This window comes from Lithobates pipiens, unplaced genomic scaffold, assembly GCF_037356315.1.
Source record: "Lithobates pipiens isolate NorthernLeopardFrog02 unplaced genomic scaffold, aLitPip1_a1.2 Scaffold_13, whole genome shotgun sequence".
Classification (NCBI taxonomy): Eukaryota; Metazoa; Chordata; class Amphibia; order Anura; family Ranidae; genus Lithobates; species Lithobates pipiens.
The window spans coordinates 421441015-421464747 of record NW_027507718.1 but is presented as its reverse complement, the minus strand read 5'-3'; the positions used below and the strand labels follow the sequence as shown (position 1 = coordinate 421464747).

The 23733-nt window shown below is 43.9% G+C and overlaps 1 protein-coding gene across 7 annotated transcripts in view; it reads left to right on the top strand.

Moving 5' to 3' along the window:
- N4BP2 (NEDD4 binding protein 2) overlaps window positions 1-23733 on the top strand; it is a 227704-nt gene that overhangs the window by 95607 nt on the left and 108364 nt on the right. For all 7 annotated transcript variants that reach the window (XM_077477610.1, XM_077477609.1, XM_077477605.1 and 4 more), the window contains 2 exons: window positions 4749-4837; window positions 15338-15414. In XM_077477610.1, coding sequence (XP_077333736.1) covers window positions 4749-4837; window positions 15338-15414 — 166 coding nt within the window. The remainder of the gene's footprint in view (window positions 1-4748; window positions 4838-15337; window positions 15415-23733) is intronic.

Genomic DNA, 23733 nt, shown 5'->3' with positions numbered 1-23733 from the left:
TGATTGCCCTAGGCAGGTTGTGTCCTGTTGGTGGCAAAAGATAAGTGTTATGGCTAATGTGATACAGTGGGGATGTGTACTGAGGTGGTGCAAAGCTTAGGAAAAGAAGCAGAGCTTTTTTTAGGATTAAACCCCTGCTCATTATGTCTTTGTACAATGTTTGGGTTATAAAAGTGGCAAGTTAAATCAGTATGTTTTAACGGTATATGGCTGAGAAGCCATTAGGCCCAGGGACTTTTACGTTTTTAACCCAGAGAAATAGTCAATCTAACACTAGTACAATATCAAAGCCATTGGTGACATGAAAGACCAATTCTACATTCTTGGAATTTATCTCTAAAAAAAGACCAGAGAAATGTAAAGAAAATACAACCCCAATTCCATAAAAGTTAGGATGCTGTGTAAAATAAATAAAACCAAAATCCATTGATTTGCAAATCTCATTAATCCATATTTTTTTCACAATAGAAAATAGAAAACTTCAAATGTTTAAACTGAGAAAATGTACAATTTTAAGAAATAAATAAGGTACATATGAAATTTAATGGCAGCAACACATCTCTAACAAGTTGGGACAGGGAAACAAAAAGCTGGCAAAGTAAGTGGTACTAACAAAGAAGAGCTGGAAGAACATTTTGCAACAAATTGGTTTAATTGGCAACAGGTCAGTAACATGACTGGGTATAAAAAACGCATCTTAGAGATTCCAAGTGTCTTGAAAGTTTAAGATGGGCAGGGGTTCACCAATCTGTGAAAAGCTACATCTAAAAATTGTTGAACAATTTTAAAAATTGTTCCTCAACGTAAACTGCGAAGACTTGAAACATATAATCTACAGTTCACAATATCATCAAAAGATTCTGAAAATCTGGAGAAATCTATGTGCACAAGGGACGAGGCCAAAATGCAATATTGGATGCCTGTTCTCTTTAGGCCCTCAGATGGCACTGCATTAAAAACGGGTATGATTCTGTGATGAACGTCACTACATGGGCTCAGGAATACCTCCAGAAATCGCTGTCTGTGGACACAGTTCCTCGTGCCATCAATGCAAGTTAAAGTGCTATCATGCTGTCATCTTCTCTTGGCCAAAGCTCATTTTAAATGGTATGTTGCAAAGTGGAAACCTGTTTTATGGTCAGAGTAATCAAATGGGCCAATATTACTCTTCAAAAACACCAAAAACTGGTATCCTCAGTTCCCAGATGTTTACAGAGTGTTGTTAAAAGAAGAGGGGATGCTACACCATGGTAAACTTTTTAGAGACCTTTTGCTGCTGTCAATTTCAAAATTACCCTTTTTTTATTTATTTAAAATTTTTATTAAAATGGTAAATGTTTCTTATGCCGCGTACACACGATCAAACAATCGGGTGGAAAAGTCCGGCAAACTCCAGTCCGCCGGATAATCCCCCCGTGTGTAGCCTGCGGCGTACTTTTTTTTACCCAAAAGTACGGCGGACTTAGAAAGTAGTTTTGCACTCCAATCTTCCTGCCGGACTTGCATTTCGGTGGACAATCCGGCCGTGCCTATGCCAGTCCACCATACTTTTGAAATGAACTGACTTTTCCCGCCCGGAGAAAAGTCCGCTCATTTTGAGCACGTCTCCAGGTAGGGATGCGTCGCTGGCCCCGCCACCTGGTATGGACTTAAAGGGGAACCCCAACGCCGAAAAAATCGGCGTGGGGGTCCCCCCCAGGTTCACATCAGACCCTTGTCCGAGCACGCTACCCGGCCGGCCAGGAAAGGGGGGGCGAGCGAGTGGCCCCCCTCCTGAGCTGTACCAGGCCACGTGCCCTCAACATGGGGGGTGCCTTGGGGAAGGGGGGGGGGCGCGCGGCCCCCCTACCCCAAAGCACCTTGTCCCCATGTTGATGAGGACAAGGGCCTCTTCCCGACAACCCTGGCCGTTGGTTGTCGGGGTCTGCGGGCGGGGGGCTTATCGGAATCCGGGAGCCCCCTTTAATAAGTGAATTCAATGTCAAAGTCAATGTACCCCTACCCATTCACCTATAAAATAAAGTACAAAAAAACACAACACACAAGGGTTAAAATAGTTTATTGCACAGCTCCGGGGGTCTTCCGTCTTCGGGGATCTTCTCGCCGGACTCCTCCGCTATCTTCTTCTAGCTCTTTTACTAGCGGAGGAGCCCGGCTTTCTTCCTCGCCGCCGCCCTCTTCTTCCGACTTTGGGGGTCTTGTCCCCTTCTTCGGTTCTTCTGCCAGGCCACCACGCCTTCTTATAGCTCTTTTACAGGCGGTGGCCTGGTCTTCTGTCACCGATGTCGTTGCTGCCTTCTCTTCAGATGCTGCCTCGTCGCTCCCTCCGCTTACAATGACGGGGACCGGGCGCACGGCGACTTATATAGGGACATCACCGGATGATGTCACAGTCCCAGCATCCTCTGAGACTGTGACACCATAATGGGCGGGGACATCATCCGGTGATGTCCCTATATAAGTCGCCGCGCGTCGCGTCGGAGCCATTGTGAGCGGAGGATGTGACGAGGCAATATCTGAAGAGAAGAACAGAAGGCGGCGACGACAGCAGCAACAGAAGACCGGGCCACCGCCTGTAAAAGAGCTATAAGAAGGCGCGATGGCCCGGCAGAAGAACCGAAGAAGGGGACAAGACCCCCAAAGTCGGAAGAAGAGGGCGGTGGCGAGGAAGAAAGCCGGGCTCCTCCGCTAGTAAAAGAGCTAGAAGAAGATGGCGGAGGAGTCCGGCGAGAAGACCCCAGAAGACGGAAGACCCCCGGAGCTGTGCAATAAACTATTTTAACCCTTGTGTGTTGTGTTTTTTTGTACTTTATTTTACAGGTGAATGGGTAGGGGTACATTGTACCCCATACTCATTCACATAGGCTGGGGGGCCGGTATCCGGGGGCCCCCTTATTAAAGGGGGCTCCCGGATTCCGATAAGCCCCCCGCCCGCAGACCCAGACAACCAACGGCCAGGGTTATCGGGAAGAGGCCCTTGTCCTCATCAACATGGGGACAAGTTGCTTTGAGGGGGGGCGCTCGCTCGTCCCCCCCCCCCTTCCCTGGCCGGCTAGCATGCTCGGACAAGGGTCTGATGTGGACCTGGGGGGGACCCTCATGCCGTTTTTTTCGGGGGTTGGGGTTCCCCTTTAAGTCCATACCAGGTGGCGAGGCTAGCGACGTCTCCTTCGCGGGCCCCACCTTCCTGGAGACGTGCTAAAAATGAGCGGACTTTCCTCCGCGTGTGTGGGCGAGTCCGTTCATTTCAAAAGTAAGGCGGATAGTACAGCGGACTTAATACACCGTATTAGTCCGCTCAAAAAGTGCCGTGTGTGGGCAAGTAGCCCGTTCGGGAAGTCCGTCGGATAGTCGGCTACGTGTGTACGCGGCTTTAGTTTAATCCTTTTGTTGCCAGAGCCGTTCTTGCATTTTTTGCACACATTTAAAAAGTAATTTTAGACCTGAAGATTACACAAAACCCACACATATTATACATTTTATGAAAGCAGATACCCTAGGGAATGAAACAGTGGAATTTTTAATGTCACACGATATTACTGCAGAGGTGAATTTTAGGGCGAACAAACGCAATAAATTAATTCCCCACATGTTTGGTTAAAATAAAAAAGGCGAGGTTGCACCAAGTAAATAGATAACCAATATGCCAAATCTTAAATTTTTGTGCGCCCATGAAATGGCGTCAAGCTTCAGTACCCTATATTTTCTATAGACGACACTTCAAAAGACCCCTATAGGTATCAGTTTAGTGGTGTGTTAGAGGTTGTGTGTTAGAATTATTGCTCTCACCTGGCGTGCACGGCGATATGTAACGTGTATCTCTATTGACATTTTCATGCATAGGCACCCCGATGCATGCAGGTGGGTGGAGACAGCTCACACAGAGCTGGCAGGCAGGGAATGAGGAGAGCAGCGGATAACAGAAGCATGTAAACTGACCACAGTAATCAGGGCTCAGCAGCCATGATTATCATGGTAAGGACACAGAGGGGGACACAGGAACTGGCAGGATCAGCCAGGTTTTTTACAGCTTGGAGAGGAGCAGATAAGACAGCACAAGCGCTGCGCTGTCTAACCTGCTATAAGGGAACATGAGCTACTTTTTTTTTATTTAATTTTTTTTAGGGCTACAAGCATTCTCTGCATTAAGGTAAAGCATCGGGAGGTGTACCCCTGTAGAGGATGATCAGGGCTGCTCTGTGCAAAACCATTGCACAGAGCAGTTGAATATACCATGTTTATAATCACTTTAAATTGGACTCGCTCCACCTTCAAAGTCAGAAGAATTACCTGTTACTTCCAGGGTTGGAGCAATATGTGACACTCCTTGTGCCTCCCCACAGCACAATGCTTGGTGCAAGAGAGGCCAATCACTAAGGCTGAATGTTGTCACTTGGTTGGGATGTGGAGGTTAAAATGCACACAAGACTTTGTAAAAATGGTGGGTGTTGACAGCAACTGGAAGGTAAGTACTTTACCGGTGGTTTACATTACGTCTTTTAACATCACAAGGGTTCACATTAAATTATAGAATTTATCGTTTGGCAGTTATTTTTAAATTAAATACTCTTTTAATGTCAGGTAAGCTGAAAGGTGATCATTTTGCACAAGCTGGTTTGTCTGCTATATATTTTTAAAGACATAATTTGCTTTGTTATCCTATTGTTGAGTTTTCCAGTTTGCTTGTTGACTTTGACTTATGCCCTACCACAAAAGCAGGCATTTATAAGATCACTTTTTTGTTTCAGCTAAAGATGCATTTGAGAAGAATGTCTCACCGATTATAATAGACAATACCAACTTACAAGGATGGGAAATGAAGCCATATGTCTCTATGGTCAGAACAGTTTGACATTGAACTCACTGAAATAACTGAATGAGATTTGTACATGTCGATTTGTTATATCCCTGATTTTGTTTTTCCTTATTTTGTTCATATTTTGCCAGCGTTTTCTTTGTTCATAGTTACAGTTCTGCTAATAGGTTTACATACCCTGGCAGAATTTATGATTTCTTGGCCATTTTTCAGAAAATATGAATGATAACACAAAAACATTTATTTCACTCATGGTTAGTGTTTGGCTGAAGCCATTTATTATCAGTCAACTGCGTTTACTTTTTCTAAATCATAATGGCAACAGAAACTACCCAAATGACCCTGATAAAAAGTTGACATACCCTGGTGATTTTCACCTGATAACATGCACACAAGTTGACACAAAGAGGTTTGAATGGCTATTAAAGGGAACCATCCTCGCCTGTGATCTGTTTGCTTGTAATGTGTGTATAAAAGGTGAATGAGTTTCTGGACTCCTGATAGACCTTTGCATCTTTCATCCAGCGCTGCACTGACGTTTCTGGATTCGGAGTCACGGGGAAAGCAAAAGAATTGTCAAAGGATCTGTGGGAAAAAAAGTTGAACTGTATAAAACTGGAAAGGGATATAAAAAGATATCCAAGGAATTGAGAATGCCAATCAGCATCAGTGTTAAAACTCTAATCAAGAAGTGGAAAATTAGGTGTTTTGTTGACCCAAACCACAGTCAGGTAGACCAACTAAAATGTCAGCCACAACTGCCAGGAAAATTGTTCGGGATGCAAAGTAAAACCCACAAATAACTTCAGGGGAAATACAGGACTTTCTGAAAACGTGGTGTGGCTGCTTCAAGTTGCACAATAAGGAGGCACTTGAAGAAAGATGGGCTGCATGGTCAAGTCGCCAGAAGAAAGCCATTACTATGCAAATGTCACAAAGTATCCCTCTTACAATATGTCAAACAGCACAGAGACAAGCTTCAAACCTTCTGGCACAAAGCCATTTGGAGTGATGAAATTGAGCTTTTTGGCCACAACCATAAAGGCTACATTTGGAGAGGAGTCAACAAGGCCTATGATGAAAGTACACCATTCCTAATGTGAAACACAGAGGTGGATCACTGATGTTTTGGGGATGTGTGAAGTACAAAGGCACAGGAAATTTGGTCAAATTGATGGCAAGATGAATGCAGTATGTTATCAAAAAATACATTTGCATTCATCAGCCAGGAAGCTGTGCATGGGAGGTACTTGGACATTCCAACATGACAATGATCCAAAACACAAGGCCAAGTCGACCTGTCATTGGCTACAGCAGAATAAATTGAAGGTTCTGGAGTGGCCATCTCAGTCTCCTGACCACAGTATCATTGAGCCACTCTGGGGAGATCTCAAACGTGCAGTTCATTCAAGACAGCCCAACAATTTACAGGAACTGGAGGCTTTTTGCCAAGAGGAATGGGCAGCTTTACCATCTGAGAAGATACAGAGCCTCGTCCACAAATACCAAAAAAGTTTTCAAGCTGTCATTGATGTTAAAGATTAAAGGCAATACACGGTATTAAGAACTTTTGATTAGGGTCATTTGGTTAGTTTCTGTTATGATTATGATTTAAAATGGGTAAACACAGTTGACTGATAATAAATGGCTTAAGCCAAACAATAACCATGAGAGTGAGAATTTTTTTTTGTGTTATTCATATTCTCTAAAAAATTGCCCAAAAAATCATAAATCTTGCCAGGGTGTGTAAACATATGAGCACAACTGTATATAATTATACTTATTTATACTCATTATTAAGATGTGGTAGTTTGGTATTTACAACCAGTTTACCGTATATACTCGAGTATAGGCCGACCCGAATATAAGCCGAGGCCCCCAATTTACCCCCAAAAAAACTGGCAAACTTATTGACTCGTGTATAAGCCGAGGGTGAGACATGCCTGTCCATCCCTGTGTGTGTGTCCGTCCATCCCTGTGTGTCCGTCCATCCCTGTGTGTCCGTCCATCCCTGTGTGTCCGTCCATCCCTGTGTGTCCGTCCATCCATCCCTGTGTGTGTGTGTGTCCATCCATCCATCCATCCCTGTGTGTGTGTGTCTCCATCCATCCATCCATCCATCCCTGTGTGTGTGTGTCTCCATCCATCCATCCATCCATCCCTGTGTGTGTGTGTCTCCATCCATCCATCCATCCATCCCTGTGTGTGTCTCCATCCATCCGTGTGTGTGTGTGTGTGTGTGTGTGTGTGTGTGTGTGTGTCCAGCCTACCTTTGTCCCGAGCCTCCGTCCCGTGCCTTGCCTCCGTCCCGTGCTGTGCCTTGCCTTGCATCCGTCCCGTGTCGTGCCTTGCCTTGCCCCCGTCCCGTGCCGTGCCGTGCCTTGCCTTGCCTCCGTCCCGTGCCCTCTTCGTCGGCGGCCATTGTAAAATTCAAAAGCTGCGCCGCCGCCTTCGCCTGTGATAGGCGGAACACTGAATTTCCCAGCAGCCTGTGTTCCGCCTATCACAGACGTCGTATCATCCTCGTCCGTAGTACGAGGATGATACGATGTCCGTGATAGGCGGAACACAGGCTGCTGGGAAATTCAGTGTTCCGCCTATCACAGGCGAAGGCGGAGCCGGAGGCGCGGCTTTTGAATAGAATGGCCGCTGTCTGTCTGCTCGACACGCTGATCGAGCGGGCAGACAGCGATGACTCGAGTATAAGCCGAGGGGGGCACTTTCAGCCTCAAAAAAGAGGCTGAAAATCTCGGCTTATACTCGAGTATATACGGTAGGTTTCCATTTTGACATTTGTGTAACAAGCTAAAAAGCACCAGAAGTGATTATTAAAGTAGAACTAAAGGAAAAACTTAAATGTGAGTTTTAACCCTTTTGTCAGTTTTTGTCATCTGTATCCCATTAGGGAGATTTCCCTTCACTTCCTGTCCCAGAGCCAAAACAAGAACTCAGTGGAGATCCCTCGAAAGTGAGGGAATTTCTGGTTGTCACAAGGTTCACCAACAACAATGTCTCTCGTATGAAAGATTTCCTTTCCATTCTTGTTCTGAAGGCAACCAATTGGATTTTAGTTTCACTTTAGAAGATAGTGGTAAACATGACCAATAGAGAGGGTACAGAAAGCAATAAAAAAAACTAACAGACTTTCTAATCTCTCTCCACTTCAAAACTTTAAAAAAAAAAAATAGTTTTGCCTTTAGTTATACATTAACCCACATTAAAGTAGTTCACCCAAAACCTAACTAGCCCTAAACCTACCAGCAGCCACATTCTAAAACTAATTTATCTAGCACTGTAAAGAAGAAATCACTATACATACCATCACGGGACACTGGGTTGCACCACCTATAGGTGAATGGACACTGGCACAATCAAAAGACAGGATCCCCCCTTTATATAACCCCACCTATACAGGAAGTACCTAAATTTTTTTCACCAGTGTCTGTAAGGTGGTGGTCACTGATGTGATACACGTGCTCTTGGAGCATACTTGGAGATCTGGACGGTTCTATTAAGAATCATGGACTTCAATTGTATCCATTTGAAAAAACGGTCGGCCAAAATAGATGGTACCCGAGCCTCATTGGAAGGAGAAAAGATTCCTCGAGGTTTGCCTGTAATGCATCCTTACGGCTCTGGACCCTGCGTAATGGAACCCTGTGCAGTATTAGAATACTTGTATACCTACATGTTTGTATACCTAGGTACTTGCATACCTAAGGGGTTGCATAGAAGTAAACCAACATTGTTTTAGGCCTGCATCCTTGGAGGACTGTATATTAGGATGAATAATATAGTTGCTGCATTATTTATGTTATACCAGTTAAATGGTTCCAGGAAAGAGGCAGCCGGGGGAAGCAGGTGCACCGCTCTCAGGTTCACGCATCTGGTGGTGTCCACATCTCCCGATGGACAGGGGTTTCGAGTTCATCTGAGCCACTGTGGTGTTTGGCATTTTTCATCAGACTGTTGCCGCATCACCTTGATCATGCCTGATCTTGGTTGATTGAAGCTTAAGCAGGATCAAGCCTGGTTAGTATATAGATAGGAGACTGCCCAGGGATAACAAATGCTGTAGGCTTTCCCCACTTGGGTGAGGTAGGCATCTGAGGCTGCTGGGTTTTGAGAGTATTTCAGGCCAGAAAGTCTTAGGGCTGTCTCTGAGGTGGTTTGTTCCATCTTTAGCCGGCAGAAACTTGGTAGGTTAAGTGCACCTCTTGGGACTGTCTGGGTCTGTCACAGAGTCGTCAGTCTTTTGCCTTGCATTTGCTCTTGGAGCAGAAGTTATGTGCTCATTATTGTGAGACAATTAAATGGTAGAAGTTCAAAGCCAAATAAGGACATGAGGTATATCTTAAGATCTCAAGCCACTGAACATCCTTCTGTTTCAGATAGGCTAGACTGTTCAGTGATGACCTCTCTGCAAGAGGAAGATTTTGGGGTCCATAATCATCTGTTAAAGTACATCTCCATGTGGCGGTTTGTTTCCAAGCTCATCAAAGATTTCTGTAATTGCTGTGGAAAGCCGTTTTTTTTAAATCTTCCCTTTAGGTTTGCCACAGCTCTGGAAGGTTCTCAAAGCGTCTAGCCCCAGTGCTGGGCTTGCTAAAGACACCTCCATACTCTTTACCTCAATAATCTTTTCTCAGAAAGCAGTCAATTCTAGGTGTTCCTTTGATATATTTCTACAGGAGGAAGCTGTGTTTAGGTCAAAGCCCATTCCCTACATACAGCCCTACTCCAGGTCTTGGTAGAGGTTAATTCTCTGTCTGGAACTTGAAGATCCAGGCATTGCATTGCTGAAAGGCTGTTTCCGGGGTGTTGCAGAGCAGAAATTGGTGCTTGATATTCTTCCTTTTCAGGAAATTGAAAAATAACCACTGATGCCAGTCTCTCTAAGTTGACTTGAGGCTGGCTACAGTTCAGTTGGCTTGGTCTCCACAGGAGAGAATACTGTCCAATAGCTTGGAAATTTTGGCCAGTATGTCTTGCTCTGGATTATAGGTCAAACCTGTTGTACGTTCAATCTGGAAATGCCTCTGCAGGCATATATATATATATATATATCTATATCAACCACCAGGGCGGCACCAGAGGTCATGCGACTCAGGGAGGTGTAGCACATTCTGTCTGGGACAGTACAAGTGCTGTCTCTATCACCAATACATATTCCAGGTATAGGATAGTGGCAAGGAGAATTCTGCAGGGGAATCTACTACATTCCAAGTTCTATGACAGTTTGGTACAGGTGTGTTCGGGACAAGAGTCTCACTGGCAATAAGGGTACATGTAGGTGTTGCCCCCTTATTTGACGTTTTTTTTTTCCCCGTTTCGAATTTTGACACCTCTTCTGCAAAAAATCCGTAAGGTGGTAACTCTGTTATTAGTGTTGGCCGAATTAACCCAGGCGGGCTTTGTACACAGGCATAGCGAGTCTTGTGGGAGTTGCTCCTTTGGACACTCCCAGTCCAGCGGGAACTGATGGTCTTGAGTCCTGTATCTCAGCACTGTTGAGCCCCTGGAAGCCAGCTTTGGGGAACTTCAATTACAGGACTTGAAAATATTTTTTTTGCCTGGGGTGAAGCCAGGAAGTGCCACCCGCAGAAATATGTGGATGGGAGATTTTCTTTTTTTTTTTTTTCTACAATCGGTAGAGGAAAGGATTTTGGCCTTAAGTAACGTTAAGGGTCAGAGTTAATCCATATCCATTTTTTTTTCCCAGGGGCCGTTGTTTCTCACTCCCTGTCTCATACCTCATACAGCATGTACAGTGCCTTGCAAAAGTATTTGGCCCCCTTGAACTTTTCAACCTTTTGCCACATTTCAGGCTTCAAACATAAAGATATACAATTTTTATTTTTTGTGAAGAATCACCAACAAGTGGGACACAATTGTGAAGTGGAACGAAATCTATTGGATTTTTGAAACTTTTTTAACTAATAAAAATATGAAAAGTGGGGCATGCAAAATTATTCGGCCCCCTTGCGTTAATACTTTGTAGAGCCACCTTTTGCTGCGATTACAGCTGCAAGTCGCTTGGGGTATGTCTCTATCAGTTTTGCACATCGAGAGACTGAAATTCTTGCCCATTCTTCCTTGCAAAACAGCTCAAGCTCAGTGAGGTTGGATGGAGAGTGTTTGTGAACAGCAGTTTTCAGCTCTTTCCACAGATTCTCGATTGGATTCAGGTCTGGACTTTGACTTGGCCATTCTAACACCTGGATACGTTTATTTGTGAACCATTCCTTTGTAGATTTTGCTGTATGTTTGGGATCATTGTCTTGTTGGAAGATAAATCTCCGTCCCAGTTTCAAGTCTTTTGCAGACTCCAACAGGTTTTTATCCAGAATGGTCCTGTATTTGGCTGCATCCATCTTCCCCTCAATTTTAACCATCTTCCCTGTCCCTGCTGAAGAAAAGCAGGCCCAAACCATGATGCTGCCACCACCATGTTTGACAGTGGGGATGGTGTGTTGAGGGTGATGAGCTGTGTTGCTTTTACGCCAAACATATCGTTTTGCATTGTGGGCAAAAAGTTCGATTTTGGTTTCATCTGACCAGAGCACCTTCTTCCACATGTTTGGTGTGTCTCCCAGGTGGCTTGTGGCAAACTTTAGACAAGACTTTTTATGTATATCTTTGAGAAATGGCTTTCTTCTTGCCACTCTTCCATAAAGGCCAGATTTGTGCAGTGTACGACTGATTGTTGTCCTATGGAAATACTCTCCCACCTCAACTGTAGTTCTCTGCAGTTCATCCAGAGTGATCATGGGCCTCTTGGCTGCATCTCTGATCAGTCTTCTCCTTGTCTGAGCTGAAATTTTAGAGGGACGGCCAGGTATTGGTAGATTTGCAGTGGTCTGATACTTCTTCCATTTCAAAATGATCGCTTGCACAGTGCTCCTTGGGATGTTTAAAGCTTGGGAAATCATTTTGTATCCAAATCCGGCTTTAAACTTCTCCACAACAGTATTACGGACCTGCCTGGTGTGTTCCTTGGTCTTCGTGATGCTCTCTGCGCTTTCAACAGAACCCTGAGACTATCACAGAGCAGGTGCATTTATACAGAGACTTGATTACACACAGGTGGATTCTATTTATCACCATCAATCATTTAGGACAACATTGGATCATTCAGAGATCCTCGCTGATCTTCTGGAGTGAGTTTGCTGCACTGAAAGTAAAGGGGCCGAATAATTTTGCACGCACCACTTTTCAGTTTTTTATTTACTAAAAAAAGTTTAAATTATCCAATAGATTTCGTTTCACTTCACAATTTTGTGTCCCACTTGTTGGTGATTCTTCACAAAAAATTTCAATTTTATATCTTTATGTTTGAAGCCTGAAATGTGGCAAAAGGTTGAAAAGTTCAAGGGGGCCGAATACTTTCGCAAGGCACTGTAACTTGGACAGTCCCGCCTGTGAGGCCATTCTTTGGCCCTTGGGACTTGATTTGATCTTGACTGTCCTTGCAGAGGCAACTTTTTGAACCAATCAGGGAGTGTCGTTGGTCCTTTCATCTCAGACGGTAGCTTCTTTGGTTGCTATCACGTCACGAAGTGGAGTGTCGGATTTGGCGGCTCTTTCATGCTAGGAGACATTTTTTGGTCTTGCATCATAAGGTGATGTTGTTCCTCATCCATTATTATTGCCTGAAGTGGTTTTTAGTTTTCACTTGAATTGGGACAGTGATTTGCCTTTTATTTTTCTCCTAATCCACAGTTGGCAAGAGAATGATTGCTACCTACTCTAGAGGTAGTTCAGACACTTGGGATCTACTTGAGTTGTCGACACAAGTCAGGAATCCTGCTTTGTGCTGCCAGAAGAGCTCAGGAAGGGCAGGCGGCATCCAATATTTAGCAGTGGTTCTGCCAGTTTATCAAATGATGCCTATGGTTTAAATGGAAAAAAACTCATTTTTTCTGGGGAGGGATTCGCTACTAGGTGTGGGAGTATCTTGGGCCATCCATCATTGGATATCAGCGGGCCCAGGTGTACAAGACCACTTTTGGGTCCTTTTGTTTATACATCTACAGGGTTTTTACCAGGTCGATGTCAATCACGTAGAAGGTACTGCCTTTGGCCTCAGCATATTAAAAATAGCAGAGTAGGTCCTTCTTTAGCAGTTTCTATGATGGTGTCTCCCTCCCCTCAGGGGCATTGTTTTGGAAAATCCCAGATAGTAATTACTGTGTCCTGCGATATGCACGATAAAGAAAATTAAATTTTTCCTAAAGCTTGCCTGTAAAATCCTTTTCTTGGAGCACATCACGGGACATAGAGGCCCCTCCGCTCTTTGGGAATTGCTTGCTACAAAACTGAGGTACTTCCTGTATAGGAGGGGTTATATATATATATATATATATATATATATATATATATATATATATATATATATATATATATATATATATATATATATATATATATATATATATATATATATATATATATATATAGAGAGAGAGAGAGGGGATTTAGGGTCTTTTGGGTGTGGCAGTGTTCATTCACCTGTAGGTGGCATGTAACCCAAATAGTAATTACTATTGCTGATCGGTGTCCTGTGATGTACTCCAAGAAAAGGATTTTACAGGCATGCTGTAGAAAAATTCCTATTTTTGTGTAGCCGCTCCGATACAGTCCCACGCTAAGCTGTCAGTGGTGGCTTCTCTGTGCAGTCGGGGGCAGGAGAGGCAACCGATAACAGAAGCCCCATAGTAACTCTATGGGTGATGTAACTTCCCAGGTATTTCCCAGCTGTTGGTTCTCTCCTGGACACAGCATCGGCTGCTGCAGACCGGATCAGCTGCAGAAAAGGTATGTTAGATAGATTAATATTAGAATATGGCTGCCAGTAGATTTAGAGAATTTAGAGGTTTTTTTTGGGTGAACTTCTAGTTCAAGCTCCAATTAATAAAGTGTAGTTTATTGGAACAGTCTGCTTTGTTTCTGTTTAAATATGATTGGCTGCTGAAGGGTTTACTGACAAATCGTAAAGATCTTGATAAATAAGGTACGCACATATTTCAAATTGGAAAAGCTGTGCTCAATCTGGGATTTACAGTATAACGAGAGCAAGCTCTCATGCACTTTCATTGTTTAGGTGACTTTGGTGGCAAAGCACACTGGATCTTCATAGTAAATAGTCCAAAAGGCAAAATTATGGACATATTTATCACTTTCATGTGCCAATGTTGTCTTTTTTTTTTTCACAAATGCACTCACAATGTTGTCATTTTAGTTTATTTCCATGGACATTTGTTGCTAGATGTGTTTAGTAATGCATTATATGGTCAACGTTTGTGCATACCTAATCATCACACTTTTTGTATGGAACCTTTCCAAATGATTACGTTCAGGTGCTTGCAATAAAGTCTGTTGTTAATTCTGTAGTATAAAAACACATTTTAGATCATTGTGCACTTCCAGTCTTTTTGCATCCGTTTGAGGAAGGTCTTTTTCTGTTCCATCATGACTGTGTACAAAGCCAGTTCCAGAAAGACATGGTTGGATGAGTTTGGTGTGGAGGAAATGAAATGTCATTCACAGAGCCCTGTTGTGAACCTCTTTAAACATCTTTAGAATTAAATAAATTGCAATCTAGGTCTTCCCCTGACTTCAAGAATGCTCTTTTTGCCTGAATGGCACAATTTCCCACAGACTTGCTCCAAAATCTTGTGGAAGCCTTCTCAAGGGAGTGGAGCAAGTTATAGATGCAAAATGAGAAGAAAGGGCAACTCCATAATTAATGACCATGCCTTTAGAACGTAATGTCTGAGCTCACATAGGTGTGACACTTGATGTTATGGTTTAGGTACTGCAGCTTCAGTAGGCAATAGTGAGAAAGTTTATTACATTTTATTTACATGCAATGTGATCACATTTTACTTTAATCTATTATTTTTGCATAGTTTAATAGATTGAGTATGCTTGCATTTCTCAGAATAAAGCGGAATGAAATTGCGTCAAGCTGGTATGTCATTTTTAGGGTCCTCTTATGTTGCAAGCAGGCAACTACCCTGTTTCCCCAAAAATAAGACCTAGCGTGATTGTCGGTGATGGTTGCAATATAAGCCCTACCCCCCAAATAAGCCCTAGTTAAAGTCCTTGTAGGTCTTATTTTCAGGGTGGGGCTTATTTTCGGGGAAACAGGGTAGGGCTTATATTGCAGCCATTACGACAATCACGCTAGGTCTTATTTTCGGGGGAAACAGGGTAGTTAGCTTGCATTAAAACTGACAAGTGTAGACTGGCATAAGTTTATTTTCAATTTGACAAATGTGGCCAGGAGGCAGGAAGGTAACAGCATAGACAACTAAAATAGGTATTAGACATGATATTTAGACATAGTACATGCTAAATGCAATGAATGTCTTCTTTTTGAAAAACTCCAAAGGTTACTAATTGTAGCCCTTTTTGTATTGAAATAATTAATGCGTATGATGTATACAACATTTATAAAACTAATTGTATTTGCTCATTTCGGTTTATCAATGAATTTGACATTTTTTTTGTTATTAGGCCATGAAACACAAATACAAAGTAACATTTCGTGAACCAGAAACGTGGTGGAAATTGAAACCTAAAGAACTTGAAAGGTACTACTTACAATTATGAATTATTCTCCTAATGTGCTATTAACACCTTTCTCTGAAAGCTAAACTCCAGGTAAATATATTAACATAAACTTATGCAACCGTATACTCATTTGATAAAATTAGAGGGTTATTCTACCAAAAAGTCATATAGGTATGACCTTATGGACTGTGTCAGTTCCTAGCCTCTTAAGTGCGTTGAATACTTTAACAGCAAAATTATTCTCCACTCCTGTCTATCTAGAATTTTGGGGTGTTTAAGCCCTTTTTGGCATGCTTGTACACTATCATTTGCATTCTATATAATAAGAAATACAAAATATTACAGGGAGAGTGAAACCCTATCATGACCACCAAGGGTATGTAGACCAAAGAACTAAAATACCGAGCTTTAACCAATAGGACTTCCTTTAACTTTAATGTATTTGTAATATCAGACTCTTGAAATTCCCTGCAGACATTTAGACTAGAAGATTTATCATCATTGTGATGATTCTCCTTTGTCCAGCCCATAAACTGAGGGTGTCTAATGCCGCGTACACACGATCAAACAATCGGGTGGAAAAGTCCGGCAAACTCAAGTCCGCCGGACAATCCCCCCGTGTGTAGCCTCCAGCATACTTTTTTGACCCGAAAGTACGGCGGACTTAGTAAGTAGTTTTATACTCCAATCTTCCCGCCGGACTCGCATTTCGGCGGACAATCCGGCTGTGGGTATGCCAGTCCGCCGTACTTTTGAAATGAACGGACTTTTCCCGCCCGGAGAAAAGTCCGCTCATTTCGAGCGGGTCTCCAGGTAGGCGGGGCCCGCGAAGGAGACGTCGCTGGCCCCGCCACCTGCTATGGACTTAAAGGGGAACCCCAATGCCGAAAAAATCCCAGGTCCACATCAGACCCTTGTCCGAGCACGCTACCCGGCCGGCCAGGAAAGGGGGGGACGAGTGAGCGCATCCCCCCTCCTGAGCCGTACCAGGCCGCGTGCCCTCAACTTGGGGGGTGCCTTGGGGAAGGGGGGGCCGCGCGGGCCCCCCCACCCCAAAGCACCTTGTCCCCATGTTGATGAGGACAAGGGCCTCTTCCCGACAACCCTGGCCGTTGGTTGTCGGGGTCTGCGGGTGGGGGGCTTATCGGAATCAGGGAGCCCCCTTTAATAAGGGGGCCCCCAGATACCGGCCCCCCACCCTATGTGAATGAGTATGGGGTACAATGTACCCATTCACCTGTGAAAAAAAGTACAAAAAAAACACAACACAGGGTAAAAATCGTTTATTGCACAGCTCCGGGGGTCTTCCGTCTTCGGGGATCTTCTCGCCGGACTCCTCCGCTATCTTCTGCTAGCTCTTTTGCTAGCGGAGGAGCCCGGCTTTCTTCCTCGCCGTCGACAAGGGGGGACAAGACCCCAGAAGAGGGGGACAAGACCCCCGAAGTCGGAAGAAGAGGTCGACGGGGAGGAAGAAAGCTGGGCTCCTCCGCTAGCAAAAGAGCTAGCAGAAGATAGTGGAGGAGTCCGGCGAGAAGACCCCCGAAGACGGAAGACCCCCGGAGCAGTGCAATAAACTATTTTTTACCCTGTGTTGTGTTTTTTTCTTGTACTTTTTTTCACAGGTGAATGGGTAAGGGTACATTGTACCCCATACTCATTCACATAGGGTGGGGGGCCGGTATCCGGGGGCCCCCTTATTAAAGGGGGCTCCCGGATTCCGATAAGCCCTCCGCCCGCAGACCCCGACAACCAACGGCCGGGGGGGGGGGGGGGGGCGCTCGCTCGTCCCCCCTTTCCTGGCCGGCCGGGTAGCGTGCTTGGACAAGGGTCTGATGTGGACGTGGGGGGAACCCCCACGCCGATTTTTTTTGGCGTTGGGCCTCACCTTTAAGTCCATACCAGGTGGCGGGGCCAGCAATGTCTCCTTCGTGGGCCCCGCCTACCTGGAGACCCGCTCGAAATGAGCGGACTTTCCTCCGCGTATGTGGGCGAGTCCGTTCATTTCAAAAGTAGGGCGGATAGTACGGCGGACTTAGTACGCCGTATTAGTCCACTGAAAAAATGCCATGTGTGGGCAAGTAGCCCGTTCGCAAAGTCGGACGGACAGTCTGGCGGGAAGTCCGCCAGACTAAGTCTGTCGGATAGTCCGCTACGTGTGTACGCGGCATAAGTCCTCTTGCAGTGCATAAGCTCTGCTGACTTTGCTGTGCTGTCCATCAAATTTTGTCTGGATTACATGGCTAGTTGTTAAACATTAAAATCCCCTGAAGGTTAAAACTGTAGCATTGTATATATATATTTAGTTCGGCTTTATAGCTTTTTGTCTAAAATTCCGCTTTAACTAAAAATTATGTATCTATCTTTAAATACTTTTGACCAAATATTGGAGTTTGCCTTCTGTCAACTTTCGGCTTGCTTTTTTTTTTTTTTTTTCTTTATCTGCTTTATTTTCTGGATAATATTTCAAATACAGATTTGCAGGTTCTTCATCTAGTAGCTAACTGTACAGCAGCCATGCAGTGTGCATTCCTGCTAAACATCGAAGAAAAACAGTAACATGATAATATACCTGAAGCGGTTCATGATCACTTTTGTATCTCAGTAAGATTCTTTATAGTTTCCGGATCAAGTCTGCATATTATTTTTTTGAATAAAATAAATCAACATAAAAAGCAGCCACACTGCTATAAGGGATTTGAAATGTGGGCAAACGAAAAGGTGTGCCTCAAACCAGTCAGATTCTTTGTATCCTTTCAAATGTGTGGAATCTCCACTTTCTCTTCATTTACAGCAATCACGTCTAAGTTTTCCGCATGACAGGCAGCCGCATACAGCTTAAATATGCTCCAATTTAATGATTCGTGCCATGATCAAATGCCCATTGGGTGTGTATGTCTTCCCTCCTAAAGTGGAGTTCCACCCAAAAAAAAAATGTAAATAATGTGCATGAAATAAAAAAAACATTTGGAGAATTTTTTTTATTTTTACTTTTTTATGCCTGTTGCTATGTCTAATCTGCTTCCTTCATCACCTTGGCTCCTGACGTCACTTCCCTCAGCGCCTCCGCTCGCTACTGCTCCTGGGAGATGTGTGTCACTTCGGCCGCCGCCCGTTGCTATGGTAACCTGTATACTTTACAGCGCATTACTGTGCATGCGCGACAGCCAGCCGATGCATGCTGGTGCAGCAGCAGCACCGTAACCAGGGAGATACTGCTTGTGGGCTTCACATGCCCACAAGCAAAATGGAACATGCCAGGGATAAAAAAAAAAATCAAAGGCATAGTTTGATCTAAATTGGAAATCGAGCGGACGTTGATCGCTAAACAGTGAGTCATATAAATAATACCAATTTAAATAATATATTTGTTAAAAATAAAAAATGTCATAGTTTGAACTCCGCTTTAAGTATTTGTATTATTAACAAGTGACTTCAAACTTGTAGGAAAGGGTTCATAGGATGGCCTCCAAACTAACATTGTGGTGGTTTTGAGGGTGGGCGAGTCTTGAGGACAAGAGTGATAAGAGAGCTGCCACATTCTCTTCAAAACAAATATGGTCACCTCAAATCAATTTAAATTATTATTGAAGTAAACAGAACTGAGCTACACTTTTTTTTTTCCTAGTAGCAATTACTCCTGTAAGAACAAGTCAGTCCTTGATTTACACTTTAAAATTACCGTGTGAACTTGAATACAGCAATGATTTTTCTCCTAGAGTAGACCTATTCTGTCATTCATAACATTGCATAGAATGTGTGAGCTAGTTTGATGAATAGGTTGTGCAATTCATATTTCATTCCCAAGGTGATTGATCAAGTTTCCTTTTACTGACTTTGAAATGAATCCTATAAAAAATCATTCATCTGGGGAATCTTGAGCAATTAAGGTTACTATAAATTGCTGAATAATAGCAAACCAAGATATTGATTTAGAACAAGGCTTGTAAAATGTGGGCCATTTCTGACTTCCCATGTGATTTCTAAAGAATAGAGGGAAAGATTAGCAGAACCATATACTGTATGCCTTACTTCCACTGTCAGGGGAGAATCACAGGGGGTTCAGTGTACCACAAAAAAAAATTAGTTTTCGTTAGCTGTTTGAGAGTTACACCATTTATCCATTATTTATGTTTCAATATATTTATTCAATATAAAATACAAAGTACAAAAATATGTGGGACCATTAGTCCTGCATTGACCAACATGGCAGAGATAATATCTGGAGTAAGGTAAAATGTAAGGCACATAGAAATCGCAACATGAACATGTAACCTACATTACAATCATTGAACTCATGAATGGTAGAGTAATATGGTGCTTCACAACTGGTCATCATGAGGGTGTTAGGCCCAGGGGAATGGAGGAGCTAACCCGCCACCCCAAATGGGATCACACTGTGGCCGATGCTCACCATTCCCCGGCTCTGACACCTGGATGGTATCTAATTGTTGTGCAGCATTCTTTGAACATGGGAATCAACCCAGAGAAAATATCATAATGTAAAACTAATCTGATGAAGAGAAGCAAAGGGATAATTATCAAGTAACATGAAGAGATTGATGGGTAAAGAGTGCCAATTACCATAATGAGACTAAACACTTAAATTGGCTAGGTCCGTAACGGTGATGGCCAAAGCCTGTTACCAAAGGAAAGAGGATGAGAAGAAAGAAATGTTGAGAGAGGAGAAGGAGGTGAGCAGACTGGGGGAGAATGGGAGAGAGCGAATGGGAGAGAGCCTATTCGATTTGAGGTCAGGGGTGTAGGGCACCACCTATGAAAGTTGCCCAGGGATCCTGGACTGCACCGAATTTTTCGGTGCAGTCCAGGAGTACACAACCCATCTTCTCTTGTGTCATAATGCAGGAAATTTTTATTTTCACTAGTAGCATAGAGACAGACTGTTTTCTCCAAGCTTTGGCTAGGGTAAGTTTTGCTCCCAGGAGGATGAAGAAAATCGGGCGTTGTGTACTCCTGGAGGCTTCCCTCGCTGGAAAGTTGAGAAGAGGAATTAGGGGGGATGTTAGCCATGCTAATCTTACGGACACAGGAGAAGATTTTGTTCTAGAAACTCCTGATTATGGGGCATCCCCACCACATATGAAACATATCATCTCTGAAGTCACCCCCCCCCCAAAAGCATAGGGGGGATAATGGGTATATCTTGGCCAGTCTCGATGGAACTAGGTACCATTTGGAAATTACTTTTATGCTTTCTTCTGCGAGGCTAGAGTTGAGGACACCCTTGTATGATTGAAAGAAGTTTCTGTTTCATGTTTCTAGTTTCCAATGTTGAGAGAGATCCTCTTCCCAGGCTAACATGTAGGGAGTCTCGGAGCGAGTGGAGGACAATGCCCTATAGTTCACTGTGATTCCCCCCCGCTCATCGGCCTGGCCACACCATTGTTCATAGGTAGTGATTTGAGGGCTGTTGGGTTGTGTTTTACATAGTTTGTGAAGAAAGTTGGAGATCTGGGTGTATGAAAAGAGCATGGTGGCATATCCAGATTGCTGATGCGGAAGGCTTTGGAAAGTGAGCCCAAGGGTCTGAGGAAGTGTCCTATTCTATATAGCCCTTTGTCAAGCCACCACCTGAAGGCTTTTATGTTTCGTCTTGGCGGAAATGCCGGGTTTTGCAATAAGTGCTTTAGAGGTTTGATGGGGAAGGTCAATTGGTCGTTACCCTTCAGGCTGTCCCAGAGGGCAAACGAGTGAGAGCGTGTCGGGGATAATATTGGGGGTCTCAATTTTTTGTGACACCATAGGAGATAGTCAAAGGTGTGAAGTGGGACCGCTTGGCATTCAATATGTATCCAGTCAGGTAGTTCCCAGCGAGAGTAGATCCCCGAAATCTGAGCTAGTTGATCCCAGGCCCCCCTTTTCTCTTGATCGGATAAGGACTGCTTTAGAGAGCCTGTGCGCCCCCCCCCCCCCCGACATATTTAATCATTTTGGCTTGAAATTGTTTTAGGTAGGCCTTGACTGGGGGGATAGGACTTGCTCTGAAGTAGTATAAGATGCGAGGGAGTAGCGTCATTTTTATCATGTTAATTCTGCCCAACCAAGATAGAGAGCGCTCAGACCACATTAATAAATCATCCTCCAGATTTTTGAACAGCTGGGGTTAGTTAGCTTGATAAAATAGTTCAACCTTGGAGGTTAGCTTAATCCCCAGCTATGTGATGGACGAGTCATTCCAGGTAAATCCAAATTTCTCTCTAAGCCTGGTGAGCAGAGAATCCGGGATATTAATGTTGAGTGCTTGGGATTCATTATAGTTGAACAGGAGCCCCGAGATTACCCCAAAGTCGTCCAGGAGCTGGCAAATTTTAGGGAGTGACGTTAGCGGGGATCAGATAAAAAGCAGTATGTCGTCCGCAAACAAGGCACATTTGTGGCACTGGGATCCACATTGAATGCCGTGTATGTCCGGATTATTTCTAATGGCTACCGATAACATCTCGTTTGCTATGGCAAATATCAGAGGCGAGAGCGGGCATCCTTGCCTGGTGCCCCTAGATATGAGAAAAGTTTATGAGTAAAATCCCTGCAGACGCACCTGAACTGATGGGGTGGAATACAGAAAACACGTGATATTAAGGAAGGAGTCACCAAATCCCCATTGTTTCAGGATGGAGAAAATATAGGGCCAGTTGACAGAGTCAAAGGCTTTTTGGAGGTCTAGGGAGAGGAGACATCCCTGCCTAGGAGAATCATTGTCACAGTTTGAATTGAGAAGGGAAATGTCAATTGCGCAACGGATTTGATCTGTGCCCTGTCTCCCAGGAATGAAGCCCACTTGGTTCTTGTCCATATTAAGGGTGCACCGAATGGAAATTTTGGTGCCTTAACCGAAAATGAAGGATGCAATAGGCCTGAAAATGACAGTTTTTAAAAAATATTTATAATTTTATATATAATGTTATTCAACTTTTTAATTAATATCATCAGATTAAATCAATATTAATTTATTGTTGACCATTATTGCCACCTTTTAGTGCAAGAAAGGTAAAAAAAAAAATGCAGTCTCTAACCATTTCTTGTATCATGTCTGCAATTTCTTACTTAAATGCACTGCTAATAGTATTAGCAAAATTTCCATTCGGTGCACCTCTAGCAGACATGATGCAACAGATCAATGCAGTCTCACCATTGCCCGTCACAGGCAGCCTGCCTGTGCCCAGCAGCCTCACTAGTGACTGTGCGCAGCAACCTCACCAGTGCCCATAATATGCAGCGTGCCAGTGCCCAGCAACCCCACCAGTGCCCGTTATATGCAGCCTGCCAATGCCCAGCAGCCTCACTAGTGCCTGTGCCCAGCAGCCTCACTAGTGCCCATCATATGCAGCTTGCCAGTGCCCAACAGCCCCACCAGTGCCCGTCATATGCAGCCTGCCAGTGCCCAGCAGCCTCACCAGTGCCTGTGATATGCAGCCTGCCAGTGCCCAGCAGCCCCACCAGTGCCCATCATGCAATCTGCCAGTGCCCAGCAGCCTCACCAGTGCCTGTCCTATGCAGCCTGCCATTTCTCAGCAGCCCCACCAGTGTCCAGCAGCATGCCAATGCCCAGCAAGCCTCACCATTGCCCATCATATGCAGCTTTCCAGTGCCCAGCAGCCCCACCAGTGCCCAACAGCTCCAGCAGCTTTACCAAATTTTCGGTGCACCTCTAATGGATATATTAGCTGATGAAGGAAGCTAGGCGGTCCACAAGGATTTTAATCAGAATCTTTAAATCATTCTTTTAGTGAGATCGGTCTATAATTGCTTACCGATCTGGGATCCTTGCCTGGTTTAGGGAGAACTGTAATATAAGCCGTGTTATTCAAGTTATCTAGCGGGTCACCCTGTCGCAGAGCATTAAAGAAGGGGACCATGTAGGGAGCGGGGGTTTTGGAAAAGGTCTTGTACTATGGGACAGAAAACCCGTCCGGACCAGGTGCAGAGTGTGACTTTAAGTTTTTTATAACTGCACATACTTCCTCTGATGAGATGGGGGCTTCTAGTTTCAGGCGGTATCTGTCTTCCAGTTGGGGAATCTGTATGTTTTCAAGAAACGGATCCACCACGTCCTGAGAAGCGTGCTTATCCCTGAAATAGATATTTTATAGATAGGCAACTCCTATCCTCATATTGATTAGTGGTTCCAAATTAATAACTACTGCTGTAGGGAACAGACACAAAAGATATGCTCAGTATCTTTCCAAATAACTGTTCTTCTTTATTATGATGCATTTGAAGGTTTTTATACACCTAATTACGTAGGTATCACATTAATATTACAATTGTATGTTTATGGTAACAAAGGGCGTAACATAGGCAGGCTAATTCTAATCAGGACT